Source organism: Peromyscus eremicus, chromosome 3 (genome assembly GCF_949786415.1).
Source record: "Peromyscus eremicus chromosome 3, PerEre_H2_v1, whole genome shotgun sequence".
NCBI lineage: Eukaryota > Metazoa > Chordata > Mammalia > Rodentia > Cricetidae > Peromyscus > Peromyscus eremicus.
Window position 1 is genome coordinate 2,370,594 of NC_081418.1, and position 20,633 is coordinate 2,391,226.

Below are 20,633 nucleotides of genomic sequence, written 5' to 3' on the forward strand. Positions count from 1 at the left end.
TTTTTCCACTGAGGGACGTCTCAGCAAGGATTGTCTGTTCAGCTTCTCCTTGCTCTGTCCACTGAGGGATGTCTCAGTAAGGATCTTCTGTTCAGCTCCTCCTTTCTCAGTCCACTGAGGGACATCTTGGCAAGGATCTTCTCTATACCAGTGAATGAAGATCTTCACACCCAAAACTCTTTTGAGAAAGAGATTTATTTGGGAAGGAGGAGTCTAGAAGAGTAGCTGCCTCTACCAGGATGGAGAGAACAGACCACAACTGACCAGGCAGGGTGGTTTTAGCCAGTGGTTGGTTAGTTTTTTCTGCCCAGAGATTTGCCAGTTTTTTTTTTTTTTCTGAGACAAGGTTTCTCTGTGTAGCTTTGTGCCTTCCTGGATCTTGCTCTGTAGACCAGACTGGCCTCAAACTCACAGAGATCCACCTGCCTCTGCCTCATGAGTGTTGGGATTAAAGGCGTGCGCCACCACTGCCCAGCTTAAAGTTTATTAATTATGTATATAGGGTTTTGTCTCCATGTATGCCTGCAGGCCAGAAGAGGGCGCCAGATCTCATTACAGATGGTTGTGAGCCACCATGTGGTTGCTGGGAATTGAACTCAGGACCTCTGGAAGAGCAGATAGATGTTCTTAACCACTGAGCCATCGCTCCAGCCCCCGGATTTGCCAGTTTTGTGGGTTAGGGACAGAGATGGCCCTGATTTCATAGCCAAACTGTGCTTCTTTCACTGGCCTTTCTTAGCTTTTTGACACTGCCTCTAAGGCCAGGGCACATTTCTTTCACTGACTCTGATTCTAGGGACCAAGAGTATTATTTTGGCACTAGTTTTAGAGTCAGGGCATGTTTCCTTGGTTCTGGATAGTGTTCATTTTTTCTGGCTCAGGTCCCAAACCTAGTTTGTGTTTCTTTCCCAGGCCCTGGGCCCAGGGCCAGGGTGATACTGTCTTGCTCTGTGATTGGTTGGTTTCACAAGTCAGTTGGCGAGGGGCAGAGATGGCTTTGATTTGAGCCAAATTATGTTTCTTTCACTGGCCTTACTTAGCTTTTTGACACTAATTCTAAGGCCTGGGCACAGTTCTTTCACCTACTCTAATTCTAGGGACCAAGAGTGTTTCTTTGGTACTGGTTTCAGAGTCAGGGCATGTTTCCTTGGTTCATTTCTCTAGCTCAGGTCCCAAACCCAGGCTTTGTTTCTTTCCCTGGTCCTGGGCCCCAGGGCCAGGGTGCTACATCCTGCTCTATGATTGGGTAGTTCTACAAGTCAGTTGGCCAAGGGCAGAGATGGCTCTGATTTGAGCCAAACTGTGTTTCCTTCACTGGCCTTATCTGAGCCATCTTTCTCTAGTTCTGGGCTCCACGGTCAGGGTGGGTTTCTTTAGCCAGCCCCCTTTCCCCCTTTTTCCCTACAAAATTGAGGCCTGATCTCTGAGAGAAGACTGAACAGCCTGTTATGGTGTCTGCTCAGTCCTATCATCAGTTGGTAGTAATTGGAGTGTATCATATGAAATTAGAATACTTAAAGAAAGGACTGAGGCTGGGGGTGTAGCTCTGTGATAAAAAGCTTAGCATGTGTGATGCCTTGGGTTTGATCCTCAGGACTTCAAAAACCAAAAGCCAGTAAAAGGCAAATTATCAATACAAACTGGAGTTCTGGTAGGGAAGTTTGAGGTCATGGACTTCTGAGAAGCAAGTGACTTAGCCCCATTCTCTCTCAAAAAATAATATTACTGCCTGCTCCTCTAGATCAATAGCATAAAAGATGAAGACTAGAAGGGAATGTATCTCACTGTTTGCAGTTTCAGATTTTAAATGGATCAGAATCAAAATTGCCTGAGTGCCTAACCATGATTGTGGTGGTTTGAAAGAAAATGGTCCCATAGGGAGGAGTAACACTATTAGGAGGTATAATCTTGTTGGAGGAAGTGTGTCACATAGAAGCAAGCAGGCTTTGAAGTCTCCTATGCTCAATCTATGCCCGGTGTCACAGTTGGTCTTAGAGTGATATTCAGAACATCCAGTGCCTATATATATATATATATATATATATATATATATATATATATATATATATATGTAATGTCTCAAGGAGGGGAGGAGGTTTCATAGGTACTAGGTATTTAATAAAAGTTCTCCATTATGTCTAAAGAACTAGTTGTAGACATATGAGTAGTGGAAGACAGGCTTAGACAGAAGCCTAAAGGCAACTACAGATTTCGTGCATATAAATAAATCAACAAAAAGAAACGTCCATCTTGAGCAATTTCAAACTACAGTCTTCTCTGCTGGAGTAGAGGTTCTCTCTATCCTGTACATCTAGGCATACCAGATACAGTGCTCAGCCAAGTACAGATTTTAAGTGTCATTTGTTTCACCTGTGAGACCTGTGTTTGACTGGTCTATGGACAGATGAGCCACCCAGGAGACATGCCAACTAGAAACAAGCCAAGCAGCTACACTTGGCCTGGCTATAAAGGCCTAATTGTTGAGAGCAGGAAGGAGCTGGCATACATTTTGCCTGACTCATTATCTCCTGATTCACAACTCCCTCCTCTCTTCTTCTATCTGTGGATCTGTGTTGGAGTTTTTGTTCTGTGGTGCTGGGGGATGAATTGTGACTTTGTACATGATAAACAAGTATTCTGACACTTCACTATAATGAGCAGCATCTCACTGTGATGATTTTAAGGTGTTTTCTTGCTAGTCCATTTGGTTCAGTAACTCCTTTCTTTTTGCCTGAGTCTACCTTTGGAAAAGAAACATCTATCCCATGTCTGCCCACCACTGTATTTTGTAAGTAGATATAACTTGTTTTTATTTCACAGGCTAACAGCTGGTGAGATTTGCCTCAGGAGGCATCATGTTTTCAGTCTCATCTATAACTGAGTTTGATGATGTTCTGAACTTCAGATTTGTGAGTTGACACTGGAATGAGTTAAGACTTTTGGGATTATTGAAATGGAATAAATGTTATACTTCGTGGGAAGAATATGAATTTAAGAATCCCTTGAAAAGAGATCTGTTATGAGTGGCCCCCTCTTAGTTCCTCCATATTGTGACAAAGGCCTTTACTAGATGCTAGCACCATGTTCTTAAACTTCCCAGCTTTGAGAAACATAAACTTAATAAACAATTTTTTAAACTTTTTATTAAACTGTATTTATTTTAATGTTTTGTTAGCATATACTAAACATAATAATGGGTTTCATTATAACATACATGTAAATAGTAGATCATATTTACCCCTCCTCCATACCTCTCTTGTCCCTTTCCCATTTCTTAATCCACTTCATTTCAATTAGCCCTCTTTCTCTCTCTCTCTCTGTGTGTGTGTGTGTGTGTGTGTGTGTGTGTGTGTGTGTGTGTGAGACCAGTGAGTTTTATTAGGGTTGTTTACAGAAGCATGGGTGGGAGTTTGTTTATAGGAGCATGTGCACCTTTTTAGTAGCTGTACCCCTGATGAAAATGTCTCTCCTTCCTCCATCAACCCTTGTCTACACACAAATCCTCAGGGATTCTTTTCTTTTTTCTTTCTTTCTTTCTTTCTTTCTTTCTTTCTTTCTTTCTTTCTTTTTTTTTTTTTGAGACAGGGTTTCTCTGTGTAGCTTTACGCCTTTCCTGGAACTTGCTTTGGAGACCAGGCTGGCCTTGAACTCACAGAGATCCGCCTGCCTCTGCCTCCCAAGTGCTGATTAAAGGCATGTGCCACCACCGCCTGGCGACTGGAATTCTTTTCTTTATACATTATTCATTCTGCAGTATTTCCTTCCCTTATTTTCCTAGAAATCCACACCTCATTACTCTGAAGGATGGGAGTAAAACAAATCAAAACAACAATTTCCCTAAAAATCATCAAGATTCAGTAAAATGAATGATAAATGGCGCTGGTGGCAATGCTGGTTACCAGCAGAAAGGTCACGGTCATGACAGAACCCAGTATTAGTTTTACAGATTTATTAAGAGGAAGGGGGAGGACCAGGGCTGGGAAAGAGCATGTGCGAAGGACAGAGAGAGAAAGATGGTGGTGTGGGAGAGCAGAGCAGAGCAGAGAGGGGGGGGGTCTGTGTCCGACTTTTTTAAGACAAAGATTGTGTGACCACGCCATGTGCACATAGTTGCCAGTGCCCACTGATGACATAAGACACAAGACCCTGAACTACACATATGTAGCTGGAGTAAGGGCAGAATTCTAACATTCAGGCCTTGGTACTTTCAATAGTTGATAATGTGGGCACAAGAGTCATTTTCAGACTTTGCCACAGAGCTGTGATCTGATAGAGGCTCTGGTACACCAGGAATGGTATCCAGAAGTGGAGAATACCTGACACATGCTGCAGAACTTCAAAGAATGATGAGACCAGAGAACAGAGCTGGAATAGGACTGCAGCTAAACACAGAGTACAAGAGAGATCCCATTGTGGGCTCAGAGAACTCACCAAAGTGTTCCCTACCCCAAAGTGTCTGGAATAATGATATATGACATTCTATGAACTATGAAAAAGGTACCAGAAACACTATAACAACAGAACTAAATTTAAGCTTGGAAAAAAAAGAAGACAAGGGGAAAAAATGAAAGCTGTCTAAAGTAAAAAGAAAAATATATTTGAAAGGCCTGCTCCTCCTCCCTCTTCATAATTCCAGATTACTCCCCTATTTATTACTTAATTTGGTCTCTACTGTTGTTTTTTTTTTTTTTTTAAAAAAAAACTACTACTCTGTGTGTGTGTGTGTGTGTGTGTGTGTTTGCGCATGCACACGCGCGTGCTCAGATGCATGTGGGGGTCATGTGTGCCTTGGCTGATTGAGCTCTGGTGCTGCCAGCTGCAGGAAAATGTAATGGAATCCAGCTACTATCATAAAAGCTACTACTTGGAAAAGTCAAGGACTTTTCCAAAGGTTAAGAAGTCTTGGTGATATTTTAGCTTTTGTATATACATTAGCTGGTTCCTACAATGATTTTCTTGTATGCTATATGTGGTTCCAAGAACTTCTAACAGTGTATTTATCTAAAATACCTATCAAGCATCCAAGGCCAAATGATCTCCTGAACTAAGGTAACACCCTTATGGAAACAATGCCTGTCTCCTAGGTTAGGCGGATATCTTTATTTCTTGTGCAATTTTAACTGAGGCCCTCCTTTCCTGTACAACCTTACTAACATTATAGATTCCTAACTTCTTACCCAACCACTTCTAGGAATGTACTTTGAGCACATAAATTCCTTTTTTCTGATATACTAACCGATATTAGCTCTCAGTTGACCTCCTCCTTTAACCACCCCATTTTTGGATTGTAAAAGAAAGCCTGATAGTCACTGCCTATGGAAAATTCTTGTCTGCCTTTATGACCCTGTAGGAATTCAAGCCTTGTGATCTGGCTGGAGGATTGCTATTGCTTGGGTTTACAACTGAATACCTCAGAGACTTGGAGAGAACGGAGAGGGATAAGGAGGATTTTTGACTAGAGAACTTGAGGAGGATATGGAAGATGAGGAAAAGCCAGATGGGGAAGTACTAGATGGGTAAGAATGAAATGAGAAGAACCTAGATGAGGCAGAATTAAGATGAGAGAATTAAGACAGAACTTATAGGGAACAGCAGATAAAGGTAGAGAGAAATCAGGCAAGAAAGGAGCTGGGCACGAAAACAGAACTGAAGCTGTGTAGATAGGATTATATCCCAGAGGAATAAAGTAGATGGACAAAGAGCTTGGTATATTTAGATTCATTTCCCAAAAATAATTCTCACCATTTGTAGCTTCTCTTCTGGGTCCCTCAGAAGAATATTGTTTAAGGCTGGTCCTTTAATAATATTCAAGACTCTGGTAGCCAGGGTTGTACAGCAAATGCCTTTACTGGCTGAGCCATATTATCAAAGGTCCCTGTTCTCCCATTTTACAAATGAGATCATGGAGATTTAGGGAGTTTTAAAAATGTGTTTGATACAGTGTAGCCAGCAGGTAGCTTGAAATGAAGATCATGACACAAATCCAGAGGCATGCTGGCAAATGTTCAACTACCAGCAGGCTTGAGGAAAAAAACAAGCCCTAGTTTCTAGTGTTTGCTGATTTTTGTGGTGTAAATATTTCCACTGGGAGACTCATCTGTGAAGCAGGAATTTTGAAGGACTGTTCTGCCTTGTTTTGGCAAACTTCATCTGTCTTTTTCCTGTGTGTCCTGCATGTCCAGTCTGCACACCACATTGTCAGCAGTCAAAGGCAAGAGCAGTTTCTTTGCCCAGTGGCTAACCATGCCACAATGAAAGCCAACTCCATAAGGAGTTTCTTCAATGCCTATCATCTTCTTTGAAGTAAATTGGTGCTGCTAGGAGCAGATGTGTCTCATTGTCATGAAAAACCTTAGGTTAACAAAACATTTTAAATGCCATATTCAGTAGGTCTTTGAAGTGTTTGAAAACCATTTATCTATCTAAAATATCTATCTATATGATCTTGAAAGCATATCTAACATATCTACAAATTTGATTGTTCTAGATGACTAACTACTGACCTATGTTTCTTGATTATCCTAAACAGTTCATAATAATAGCTTTCAAAAACTAGAATTTTACCTTACATTTTTAAATAACTGCATAGGTACAATACTTTAAACAAGAATAGAAACATATATATATGTTTTAACAAAACATATTTTTTACATTTTTAACAAAAATTTTTACATTTTTAACAAAAATAAGTTTAAATTTGTATCAATATACAAAAATATCTTAAACAAGAGTATAAACATATACACACTGTAACAAAATACAAAAATAAGTTTAAATTTGTATCAATATACTATATTCCCCATTATGATAACAAACACCCATAACCCACCAATTAACCAAAATCTTCCCACATCCTGCTTGGGAGTGTGGTGTTCTCCAAACTGCTTCCTGTTGTCTTTGGACAAAGTATCTTTAGGGTCCCTGAGAAAATCTGAGATAATGGCCAAGTCCTGGGAAGACCAGCTATATAGCCTCTGTTGATAGATGTCACCTGTCAAGAATCAGGAGTTCTCCCCTGATCACATCTGATCAGTATCACTCCTGAAGAAATCCATAGCCTACGGGAACAAAACTCCAAAGCATTTTTGACTTCCATTTGACAAATTTTTTTGACTTATTTTTTAAAGTTAAGGCATTCCTAAAGTATCTAGATTGATTCAATTTTGCAGTCCAGTTCACAATCCCATGTCTCTTAGCAGCTATTTTTTGCTTGTGAACATTCAAAAAATTCAAAATCAACATAATAACATACAGGATTCAGACTCCCTTTGTATTTCCCATCTTATGTGCTTGTTTTCTTTCATACTACTTTTACTCTCTCTCTCTAAAGACTTCACTTTAATGTTTCTAAACTATTTCTTTCTATAACTGTCCATACCCTTTTTCTTTCTTTCTTAAGCTTAAACACATTGTAAAACACACTGGAACCTGTTTAGAGTTTTTTTTTTCTGTCTGGACTTCTTTTACTGCATACCTCTAGTCTTTTATGACTACACCAGCAAACTTTAAACTGCTAAGCTACACTAGGATCCTCCATGATGCTCTCTTGGCTGGCTCTGCCTGCTTCTAGGTTCATTAAAGCCAAGCCTAAAGCTTGCAGCCTGCTTAGAGGTTTGTTTGACCTGGAACCGCATTCAACCCTCCTACCTATTGGAAGCCGGTACCTGTGTTGCCACAAGCAGTTCTTAGCACTGCCAGTTGAACAGCAAGGCCTCTTAAAGGAGCTATGTCCGCTTTCTTTTTTTAGCTTCCTCAGGACTTACATGAAAATTTGGCCCACATTGGAACACTAAAATCTAGTTGGTTGTTTTTGCTATTTTTTAAAAGATTTATTTATTTATTATGTATACAGAAGAGGGCACCAGATCTCATTACAGATGGTTGTGAGCCACCATGTAGTTGCTGGGAATTGAACTCAGGACCTCTGGAAGAGCAGTCGGTGCTCTTAACCTCTGAGCCATCTCTCCAGCCCAGTTTTTGCTATTTTTACTCTTTGCTCTTTTGGGGGACTTGCCACCCTGCTCCCAAATAAATTATACATGGAGGCTTATTCTTAATTATAAATGCCTGGCCTTAGCTTGGCTTGCTTCTTGACAGCTTTTCTTAACTTATCCTGTCTACCTTTTGCCTCTGAGCTTTTTTCTTTTCTTACTTCTGTATATCTTACTCTCACTCTTTTTTTTTCTTTCTTCGAGACAGGGTTTCTCTGTGTAGTTTTTGCGCCTTTTCTGGAACTCACTTGGTAGCCCAGGCTGGCCTTGAACTCACTGAGATCCACCTGGCTATGCCTCCCGAGTGCTGGGATTAAAGGCGTGCACCACCACCGCCCAGCTCAATGATATATGACTATTTTTTTTAAATCTTTTTTTTAAAATTTATTATGTATACAGCATGTATGACTGCAGGCCAGAAGAGGGCACCAGATCTCATTACAGATAGTTGTGAGCCACCATGTGGTTGCTGGGAATTGAACTCAGGACCTCTGGAAGTGCAGTCAGTGCTCTTAACCTCTGAGCCATCTCTCCAGCCTTTACCCTCACTCTTAATCCATGGATGGCTGTGTGGCTGGATGGCTGGCCCCTTCTTTTCTCACTCCTCCATTCCCCTTTTGCTTCCTGATCCCTCTTTTTTTCCTATTTATTCTCTCTGCCTGCCAGCACCTATCTTTTCTCCTGCCTTGCTATTGGCTGTTCACCTCTTTGTTAGACCAATCAGGTGTTTCAGACAGGCAAAGTAACACAGCTTCACAGAGTTAAACAAATGCAATAGAAAAGAATGCAACACATCTTTGCATCATTAAACAAATGTTCCACAGTACAAACAAATGTAACACATCTTAAAATAATATCTTATAACACAGTGACACACCTCCTCCAACAAGGCCACACCTTCTCATCCTTCCCAGACATTTCTGCCAACTTGTGGCTAATTATTCAAACATATGAGCCCATGGGGGCCATTCTCATTCAAAGTACCACAGGGCTTTTATATACGCATTCGGGTATATGGAGAGAGCTGTGCACAGCCGCGCCGCAAAGATAGCTTCCGCCTTCCCGATGGCAGGTGTTCTCTGGGATAAACAACTCCTTATTTGGCTTGGGCGTGGAATCTGGCTTGCTTGCGTATGTCTGACCCTATCGGCATTGTCCATGTGGCACTACGGGGTTGGTTGCCCAGTGGTTATAAAGGGTGTGGGCTGGCTTTCCCGAGAGAGAATCAGAAGATGGCTTTCCCCGGGGTCAGAAAATTGTCTCAAGGTTCCTGAGTAAACTGCTTGGAGAAGAGCCTGGTGTTGCGTCTTCCTTGCTGGTCGAGGTGGTCGCGACAGGTATAGGAGACATAATTTGGTCTATATCACTTTTTCAATGGAAATTGTGGATAGTTTGACTTTGGAGATAGTTCATTTCATTTTCCCCTCAGAAGCTATAGTTAATTTCTATAATGGATTTCTCAAATGATACAATGTCACATAAGGGTTGTGAAAAATAAAGGTCATCTAATTATAGGACCTCTCCATTCTCCATTGTATAGCCTACTATCCTCAGGAAAGTCAGTTCATTTTACTAAGCCCTGCTTCTTCCTCTATGGAAAGTGTGGAATAAAGCTCAGTGCCTGAAGTCATTGAGGATTAAATGAGAATTGCACACTACTTAACATAGTGCCAGAAAAATACTCAATAAGTAAAACCTTAAAATAAGCTAGATTAATAAGTGCTTTAAATAAGTGCTAATCTATTCAGCTAAGCAACATCAAACACTCAAGGATGTGGTCAACATTTATTGAAAAATAATGTCAATCATTTCAATTCAAATTTTGGATATGACAAAAATCTCTCATTCAAGGAAAAGAGACTAGCAAGTCTATGTTAGTCTAGTCATTAGTTAATCACTAGGGTGTGTTTTACTTTATTCAAAATTCTGTGTGTCATTTACTCTGTTATTTATGATTTTCTATTAGTGAAGGGGTCTGCTTTCAGTGAAATGCTGAGGAAAAGGCAGTTGTATATAGTGAAAATATTATTTGTAGAATTTGGAGTTCTGAATTTAGCTAATGTATATGGAAAATAATGAGTGCTGATACAAAATAATCTTATTTATAAAAATAAAATTGGTTTTATAAACAATAATCTAGATTCAAATGTAAAATTCTAAACCAGTACAGGGAGATAGTATAAAGTATTGAAAGAACATACAAAACTAATTATACCACAAAGAATGATGTATATGTAATTAATATCAGTTTATATGTTGTGAAAAGTGGTCATGGCGGTCCATGACTTTAACCCCAGCACTTGGGAGGCAGAGGTAGCTGGATCTTTGAGTCAGAGGTCAGCCTGGTCTACCACATTCTAGGCCAGCCAAGACCCTGTCTCAAACAAAACAGCAAATATAAAAAGTATGATTTCAAAGGTTTTCTAGGTGGTTACAACCTTGTTTCTACTAGATGGAGATTTTCAGCACAGGGTTCTCCATGTCCCTTGTCTCAAGAAAAAGGAATATATGTCTGAGTTTATCAAGGGGTTTGAAGGGTATTTTTAATGCCTAAGGAGGAAAATGAATTATACAGTTTTATGAGTTGTATCCAGAAAGATCTACAAGGACAGAATCATTAACTAGCTACTATAACATTCTAAAGTTGTTAGGCTCTGCCTAGAGCTGTGCAGGGATGCAAAGTTGACAAATCATATAGGGCTGCTTGCCATCCATCCCAGTAAAGAGCTTCTAAACAGCAGATTGCTCTGAGAGTTAGCTCATACTGTTAACTCCACTTAGAAACTGACTTTGAAGCAAGGTCAAGAGAGATGCTAAATTGCATATACAATGAGTATCTGAGGATAGCTTTGAATTAAATCACCACCCAAATCAGCTTCCTCTTTTTCTCCAGGGCTGTGGATGTCTTGTTGAGCCATATATTTCCCATCCACTTGTCCTTCACATTCATTCCTCAGTACTTTTCACTCTTCTCACTCCCAAGTAGGCTCTTCTGTAATCATTCATCTATTTATTCAGCACACATTCATAATTGTCTGTGCCAAGTACAGAAGTAGGTGCTAGAGGGATAAATATGGATCAGAATATTTGCACATGAGCATCTCACATTGTGGTCAGAGAAACAGAAATGGAAATAGTCACACTATCATTTGATAGCTACCTTAAAAGATCTGTGAACAGGTTGCAGTAGAAATGACTGAGACTTAGGGCAGTTAACTTGTTCAGGGCAGGAATAAAGGTAATCTCCAATTTTACTCTTCTGCTCCTTTCTCTGTGGCCACTAATCCAACTATGGTTCCTAGTATCCGCTTAATAAAATTGGTCCCCAAAAGCCTAGGTCTCTCTGAGCTCAGTACACAAATCACTGCATAAAGTTTAGATCTCTAGCCCTATGTCTACTCCTTATGTTAACTTGATGTATGTTTTATAGATTTATGTATATGCTGTACTTGTGTGTGCTGTGGTGGTGTGGGCCTTGCACATACAAAGCAAGTACTGTACCACTGAGCTACCCCCCAGCCTCACAGTTGGCAGTGTTTTTAATACATCCATTGGTAGACTTAAAAACTGCTTAAAGAAGAATATACTGAGTTTTGAATGCTGCTCAAACAAATTACCATGAACTTGGTGACATACAACAACACAACAGCTGTGAAGGCCAATCTCTGAAGACAGGTTTCTCAGGGCTCTTGTCAAGTTTTCAGGAGGATGGTTCTTTTGTAGAAGAGATGGTTCTCTTTGTAGAAGCTGCTAGGGGCTTCCTTGGCTGTGGCTGCATCACTCTAGTCTCTGTGCTGTCCCACTGTCTCCTTTTCCTACTTACCTTCTTACCTCTCTCATAATCATCCTCGTGATTACATTTAGGGCCCACCTGGGTAATTCACTGCCCATCTAAGGTACAGTCTTCAACTGCATTAAACATTTCTTTCAACCCTGGTGTGATGGTGTATACCCCAGCACTTGGCAGGTAGAATCATGCAGATCTCTGTGAGTTTAAGGCCAGCCTGGTCTACAAAGTGAATTCCAGGACAGCCAGAGCTGTTACACAGAGAAACCCTGCATCCAAAAACCAAACCAAGCGAAACCAAACCAAAACAAAGCAAAATTTCTGCATAAGGTAATATTCATAGACTTCAGGAGTCAAGAAGTATCTTGGGTTATTGGTGGTGATGGGGATTATTCCATTTGCTACACAGAATATCCTTGAGTCTGCATTGGAAGCATGGGAAGATATGTACCAATGTGTGTCTGGAGACACAGAAACACATGGCAGATGAAGAGTCAAGACAAGAAACACTCCTTAGTGGTTCTGTTTATGGAGAATCAGATACACCTGAAAGGTTTGGTCTAGTCTGATCTTGATAGGGAAGAAAACTGCAGTTTAGTCTTCATGTGCTCATAGTAAATTCTTCAATAATACTTTAAAAAATTATTATTGGTGTGTGCATGAAATGTGTATGGGCATGTGTGTCATGGTGTGTTTGTGGAGGACAGAGAACTCTGTGGCATTGGTTTTCTCCTTCCACCTTTACTTGAGTTCCAGGGGTTGAATTTAGGTTGGCAGACTTGAATGGCAACACCCTTGCCTGCTGAGTCTTCTTGCTGCCCTCAACACTACTGAACTGTACATTTCAGGGGATTAGAATAGTGAATTTCCATAAGCCTTTTTCACAATACAAAGAAAAAAATCATTGCTATGAGTGTTGAAACTGTTCTTTAAAAATACTTCAAACAAGGGGATGGAGAGATGGCTCAGAGGTTAAGAGCACTGGCTGTTCTTCCAGAGGTCCTGAGTTCAATTCCCAGCAACCACATGGTGACTCACAACCATCTATAATGCATTCTGGTGCTCTCTTCTGGCTTGCAGAACAGCCATACATGCAGGCAGAACACTGTATACATAATAAAAAAAATATTAAAAAAAAAGCTTGAAACAAATAGCCACCCTATGGGCTTGCCAAGAGTTGCTGACTAATAGTCCACAACAGTACAACTCTCTGCTGTTATCAGCACCCTGCCTTCATGTATCAATCCCTCCCATTTTTAAAAGCAAACAGAATGTTACAACTACAATGGAGGATTGGACTAAGCATACTGGGGAGATAGAAAGGATCTTTTCTCAGGTCAAAGACAGTTAATGGAAGAGCAGTGAATAGAATTTAGCTGTCCAAGTGCCTTCCTGTTGTCACTTGGCAGTATGTATGTGTTTTGTATATCTTAAACAACATTTTTATTAATTCTTTGAGAATTTCATACAACATATTTTGAACATATTCACTGCCTCCATTCCCCAACTCTTGCCATAACCACCCTCTCCACTTTCCTATCCCTTCCCACTCAACTTTGAGACTTCTTTTTTCTCCTTGCTCATATTTGTTAAAAATTAAAAGCTTTGAGTGGGTTGTCTCATAAATACAGACTAAATTAAAGTCTTCTAGAAATAGTTCTCTAGTGTTGATCTCCAGAAAAAAAAAATTACATTGGCCATTAGCTACTTTTAGGGACTTGTATTAATTTACTCCTCTTTGTGACATTAACATTTAAAAACCAGCAACTTAGAAAGCAAACAGTTACCGTTGTATTCTGAGTGTTTCACTTGCTAATAGTGGTATAAATAGGAAAGACAAAGCTCACTCAGGTCAGTGGACTACAGGCTCAAATTAAACCCTGAGTAAAACGCTTAGGGTGCAATGTTCACTTGTTCTGAGTTCAGGAAAGCAAGCTAGAGAAGCTTTGCCTTGCATGACAGAATTTGTTGTACTGATTGGCTTCTTTCATTTGTCTGCTGAAAACAACTGATTCTCACATAGTTCTAAAACTTCTAGAATATTTAATGAGTTGGGAAAACAAACCTCACTGAATACTATGTGCTAAGAGTCATCATTTGAACTAGGCTTTCCTGGTATGCACAATGAACTTGCTTATCTAAAACACCAGCTCCAAAGGAAAACCCCCTCTGCGGACTTGTCTCTCCATCCCAGTTGTAAGCTCACTCCAGTGTTCTGACCCAGACTCCCATCTTGTGCTGAGGTGACCACTCTATGAATGTGATGACGTGCCAAAAGAACATGCTAGGATTGTATGAACTAAACCCTTTCTGGAATACTGGTATAGTCTATTCTGGGCTGTACTGGACTAATGAGCCATAGATGTAAATTGTTCTTTCAAACAATGCTTGACAAACCCCTGTAATTCACTTAGATTTTCTCTTTTTAACCCTTAAAAGGATTTTCAAACCCTTTCCAAATGGGACACATTGTAGATTTACTGCCATCTGTGCCTCTTGAATTGCAATTCTAAGACCTTCAAATAAACACTTAAAAACAAAAAAACCTTAAAACCTCATTTGCTTTCTTTGGATGTAAATATATATTGAAAGTATCAAGTAAATATTCCAGTTGGTTCTTACTTAAGCAAGTAACTGTAAGATGTGAGGCTGGGTAGTATATTAGTAAGCTCAGAAAAACAAGCCAACAAGCAAATGCATGAACAATCAACCACCCTGCAAAGAGCTACAAGACTTGGTCTGATCATGAAACTTGGAGTATGGTCTGAGTAGTTTGTGACAGGAGGCAACTGTTTTCTTAGGTTTGAAAATGCTATTGTGGTTATGAAACCAGAATTTTTCTTCTTAGAAGAGTCATCAAAATGATTTAAGTATTTTGATGTCTGAAACTTCTTCATACAGCATAAAAATGCATATTCATTTTTGTGTATATGAAATGTTTTCATAATGACTGATGGAATAAAGGCAAGAAATGGAATGTTTGAAGTTCCCTAGCAAAGAACACTAATAAGAACACTGGAGCAGTAATTTCAATTTTGCCTTTGGGCTTGTAGTGCTGTTACTTTTTTTTTTTTTGCTGATGCATGCCAAGCGTTATTTAGCCCCACCCAGGTGCAAAGGAGATGATAAGCATACTAAACTTAAAACAAAGAAAAAAAAAAAACAATCAGTTACAACTGCAAGCTACCCAGAGGAAATATAGAGCCACATAATGTTCTGCAGTATTATATGGTTATATATTCACTTTCTAAAGGCATTATAGCTTGGCTTGCATTTTCATATTAATGCTTCGTTTTTCTTTTTCATGTTTTGACAATACACTCTCAGACAGCCTATTTAGTTTTGGTCTGCGCATAGTATCCCAGAAACGCTTTCAGAGTTTTGTTTTGTTTTTTTTAACCCATCCACTCATTACTGAATTCTATATGCCTTTGTAAGTTACTTCTTGAAATAAATTCAATCAGTTAAGAAATTCAGAATCACAGTTACTTCTTGAAATAAATTCAATCAGTTAAGAAATTCAGAATCACAATTTTATAATGTTTGGGTCTTATTCTGAGATTTAGAAAAGAGCCGCATGTACCAGAAGGCAGACATGATTTTAAACGAAACTGAGCACACAAGGTAGGAGCCATCAACACTCAGTACTTACTATAGAAAACTAAAATTCGTGTCTCCGTAACCACGCCCTTTACGTCAAAGGCTTAGTGTCCATGCTGTCCTATGTAGAGTGGGCCATGCCATTGGTCAACCGGATTCCACTGGTTTTAGCAACTGTCTGTGGTGTCCAGGAATGTGTTCCCATGACTTGGAAGTGCAGTGACGTCCGGTGCAAGGCTCAGAGCCAACCTGGCGGTGGTCCGAGGCCCCGCGCTGTGTGCTGTACTCGCTGGGCTGACTTTACCAAGATGGCCTCGAGGCTTCGGCGCCCCCGCCCGCGGGCAGCCATCTTGGTAAAGGCCAGGCAGGGGGCGGCGCGGGGTGCTTCCCGGCTGCAGCCTGGGGCCACGCGGCCGGGGACCAGGCCGACACCAAAGATGGCGGGGCGGCGCGCGCTGAGGCGCTGCGTGCAGCTGTTAGCGCCCTCGGCGGAGCAGGGGCTGCGGGGCCGAGGGCGGAGGAACGCGGGCGGAGGGCGCCCCGGCACCGCCCGCGGCTCCGGGGCCGGGTGGCCCGCCGCGTTGGGGGCCTCAGCTGAGGAGACACGACGCCGCGCGCGCCCGACCACCCTCAGCACAAGGTGAGCCTGCTCTTCGCTCCGCCCCTCGCGAGCTGGCCCCGCCCCTCAAGCCGTCGCCCCACTTCCGCACCCTCACTCCATCCCGCCCTCTAACCTCGTCCCCCTCTAGCTCCGCCCCGCCCCGCCCCCGCGGTGGCCCCGCCCCTTGCAGAGCGCCGCCTCCGGGCGAAGCTGAGCGGCCGCCCGAGAGCCTCCCTGCAGTTATCCTGGGCCCTCGCGGGAGGCGGTTTCCGCAGCCGCGGTTCTCCTTCTCAGGTTTGCTCCTTCGTGTCGTGTGGAGCAGCCTTTCCCGGACTGTTTGGACATCTCAAGTACAGCGGGCTGCGAGTAGGTTTCCACTCCGAAGCCCTGCCTCCTCCTGGAGATGCTGGTCTTGTGAGTGGCAGGCTTCTTGAATTACCGCACCTCAGGAGTTGCGGAGCCTGCGTCTCTGTAGCCGCCTGGGTGAAGAGCCTGCGTATTTTCAGTCGTCTAGGGGAGAGTAGCTGCATTTGGGATTCCCAGGTTGCAGCTTCACGATAGAATACAAGTGGGTGTATCTTGGTTTGGTTGTATGTAAATGAGTGGGGTCCACAACTTACTCAGACCAACTTATTTCCTCTTCATCTGTAGTATTTATCTTCTTAAACCCACCCCCAAAAGCATCCTTGCCTTTTCTCTTAAAGTAACTGTAACTTATTTAACCACCGAATGAGCAAAAGCAGGAGGCAGGATGGGAAAGGGTGGCAAGTTGATTTTTTTTCCCGCCGTCCTGTGCTTGCTTCTTAGGTTACTGAAGGTGTTGCAGATGGACTCCCCTTCCCAAGGAACGCGGTATGATCCTGGTAATTGTGAATATGCTTTCACGGTCTCCAGTAGAACCTGGGTGATGTTTGACACTCAGTTGGACCCAGAAAACATTAAGGGAAAGGGAAAAGTCAATAGCCTCTAAAAAGCCGGGGCTTCTTGTTTTGCCCTTACTGTGGGGTGCTTTATAAATTGTTATACCATGACTTGCTTGGGTAGTTTTGGCTTAGCATGAAGTCAGAAAGTCACTCTTGCGACACACTTCTCTGTAAATTAAGAAATAATTTTCACCTTTATTAACAGATAGAGGTGTAACAGTTCCCTTTCTGTTTTGTCACATTGGGTAGAAAGAAGTTACATAATATTTAAAAGAATGATTACCTGGATCTTACAACAGTCTGTATTTTAAAATAGTCTGATTTTTGTTGTAAGAAAAATATTAGCTCTGTTAAAGAATTTTAGGGCAAGTATGTGTGTTTAAAATCAGAATCTAAGAGGAATCGAGGGTTTAAAACGTATTTAAGTCAACTGGAAATACAGCCATAATTTTCAGAGGTTTTGTTTTGTTAACCTTTTTGCAGACTTGCTGGCTTCATGAATTATAGCAAGTGTCCAAGAAACTAAAGTCCTTAGTGTATGTCTCATGCCTTTATTTCCATTCACAATTCCAAATCGGATTGGACAGATTCTACATTCCAAAACTGAGTCTTAAAATTTGTCCAGTATGAGTGTTTGAAAAACATTTTAACACAAGCATTCTGACATAAGGTCTGGGTTGCTTTATTTGATAAGGTTTTGGTTATGCTTTCATTGGTTCATCATCCCTATCTGTTTGAAAGAAGTTTATATTTGGAATTAATATTTGACTTTTTGTTTTCTCTTAGTGTTTTTTTTTCTCTCTCAGTGTTGAATAGCTATAGCTATAGTGGGTTTTTCCATTCTTTTTCATTCTGTATGAGTAAGAATGTGTCTTCATGGAGTGCCCTGTGTATCTGGGTGTTTTAGGTTAAAATACATGTAAGTAAAATGTGTTTTAATTGAAGTATTATTAAAGAGATGCACTGTGCACATTTGTTAAAGAACATTTTCGTTCTGAAAACCTATAAAGGCATAAATAAAATTGGCATAAAAATCAATTCCAGTGATTTCTTCCATAAGGTTCAAGTATTTGTTCATTCTAATTCCTATAGCACTGAAGAATTCTACATGTCTATAACTTAGTGCTTTACTTGACATGTCTTTTTGAATTTAGTAACTATTGATTATGTATTTATTTTATTAATCAACTTTTACAACAGATTATACATATTCTTGGATAGCTCCAAGAGTTAGTAGTCATACACAGTCTACTGCCAACTAACATTAAATAATGTATTCTAACTTAATAATTTTTCAAGCACTTTCAAAGTGCTTTAGGTTAACAACTCTAGTTCATGCTAAACAGATGAAGCAGCCAAGCCAAGATAGCACAATATAGGTTGCCAACAATATAGACTGCACCCTAAACCAGATAAAAACTTGGGGACAGTCATTATCATTGGATACCGAGACACAGGACTACAGTTAGATGGATCAGCATAATTCAAAAGTATGATTGAAAAACAATTCTTAATGCTAGGTGTGGGAACGCATGCTTGAAATCCCAGCATTTTTGAGGCAGAGACAGACCAGGGATTGTGAGGAGGCTAGTCTTGGTTACATAGAAAGTTCCAGGCCAACTTGGAATACCTAGCAAGACTATATGAGAAAAAGAAAAGGGAGAAGGAAGAAGGAATTCTGCCTGGTCGTTGAATAGAGCAGGTTTTTGTGTTTATGTAGTTGGGACCTTCCCATATCAAGGAACACTAACATGCTGATCAAAGAATAAGTGTCTGACGACTTCTGTGTGATTTTGTGGTCCTCCTCAATTATAAGAATAAAGTTAGGAGGGTAAAGAGACACTTGGCTTTCTTATTGTTATTAACAATCCTTAAACTGGTTCTTGTCTGATTTGCTTATCAGACCCTTGGCCTACAGTGATTAGATAACCACAGTAATTTGTTTTGGGAGTTATTTTCTGATTTTGAAGTCCCTTTGCTCACCCTACAAAGATATTTGTTCCCTTTTTAAGTGTGTATTTTTAATTTGCTTAGAGAGCTCATGGAAAGCTGTTTTCCTTCTTCTGTAGTTAAAGTAACTAATAAAAGATTCAAGTTACTGGATTTAAATTCCTTTTTTTAAAAAAACTAAAAGTCCTGAACATGAGGTAGAACATGTCTTTTCTCTTCCCTGTACTGACCATGTTCCTTGAATGTTGTTCTAAGGATTTTTAGGTGAGCTCTAATCTTAATTATCTAAGGATAATTAAGGGGCGAACATGGTTAATAGACAGTCTAGACTCCTCTGGCTAGATCCAGTTCCTGGGAACATCGTGTAACTCTGCAGTCAGACTTGCTCTGCCTGTAAAGAGGTCACACATGTGATGGCTTTTATCATGGGGTAGATCTTCAAACGGGAAGAGACTCTTAGCTTCTAGATCTACTTCTCTCATAAAAGTTTAGCTTATCGTGACATCTCAAAACTGTGCTGTTACCATTTCACAGAGGTGATAACCTTTTGATATTGCTGAAGGGATGTTGATTCCTTCATCTCAGCTTCATTTTCTATGTAAACATTTTATCTGTTGTATGTATATGTGTGCTGTTTGTAGCCTGTTTTTTTAAATGGGATTTGCTGATTTGCATATGTTGAGTATCCTTTCAATAATGAGTTTCACCTAATAAACTTCTGATGTTCTCAGCAGCATTCTCTTGGCTAAGCATGGTTATGCACAGCTTTGTAATTTTTTTTTGTATGACCATTCAGATATTTTTTCTTTCTTTTCCTTCTTTTTCTTTTCTTTTCTCTCTCTCTCTCTCTCTCTCTCTCTCTCTCTCTCTCTCTCTCTCTCTCTCTCTCTCTCTCTTTCTCTCTCTCTCTCTTTCTCTCTCTCTCTCTCTTTCTCTCTCTCTCTCTCTCTTTCTTTCTTGACAGGATTTCTCTGTGTAGCTTTGGAGCCTGTCCTGGAAGTCGCTCTATAGACCAAATTGGACACGAACTGATAGAGATCCACCTGCCTCTGCCTACCGAGTGCTAGGATTAAAGGCGTGTGCCACCACCGCCTGGCCCCATTCAGATATTTTCAACTCACACTTTTAAGACAGTGTTTACCTTCAATTTAGTGTAAGCTGCCATACTTTATAAATTTTGTTGGCTACAAGAATGCATTTTGTGTTATTTAGGAGTAGGCATAAGCATTTGAAGGACCAGGGCTTCCCAGAATTCAGGACTTTCAATGTGAATAATAGGAAGTTCCCCCAAACGAAATATTGACTCCCTATCTGGAGATGTCTCTATGCCACCTGAACTTATGACACCTTCCAAAGCAAGGAAAGATCTTCAAGGCACCATGTACATTTTCTTTTCATATGACTGAAACATAGAATGTTATTATGAATTTGTTAATTAATCATTGATTATCTGTTGATAGGTCTTTGAATAATTTCAAGTCAGAACAATTAAGTAATTAAAGTAGTGCAATTTGAAATCCATGTAAGATTAAAACAGTAATTTTTTTCTTTTATTTTTTAAAAATAATTTATTTAATTTTATTTTATGTGCATTTGTGTGAGGATGTCGGATTCCCAGGAGCTGAGTTATAGACAGGTGTGAGCTGACATGTGGGTGCTGGGAATTGAACCCAGATCCTCTGGAAGGGTAGCCAGTGCTATAACCACTGAACCATCTCTGCATTCCCTGAGTAATTTTTTTTCAAGGAACTAGTGCTTTTTAGTGTCTACTAAGAGCTTCT

At 40.5% G+C, this 20,633-nt stretch overlaps 1 protein-coding gene across 6 annotated transcripts in view; it reads left to right on the forward strand.

Annotated features, from left to right (window-relative positions):
- The window catches only part of Napepld (N-acyl phosphatidylethanolamine phospholipase D), a 97,722-nt gene that overhangs the window by 32,216 nt on the left and 44,873 nt on the right, over positions 1-20,633 (forward strand). The window contains exons 1-2 of one of the 6 annotated variants that reach the window (XM_059257229.1): positions 16,152-16,345; positions 16,787-16,831. The exons of 3 other annotated variants lie outside the window; for them this stretch is intronic. In XM_059257229.1, coding sequence (XP_059113212.1) covers positions 16,806-16,831 — 26 coding nt within the window. In that variant the 5' untranslated portion in view covers positions 16,152-16,345; positions 16,787-16,805. 2 more of the 6 variants (XM_059257230.1, XM_059257231.1) reach the window with 2 other exon arrangements.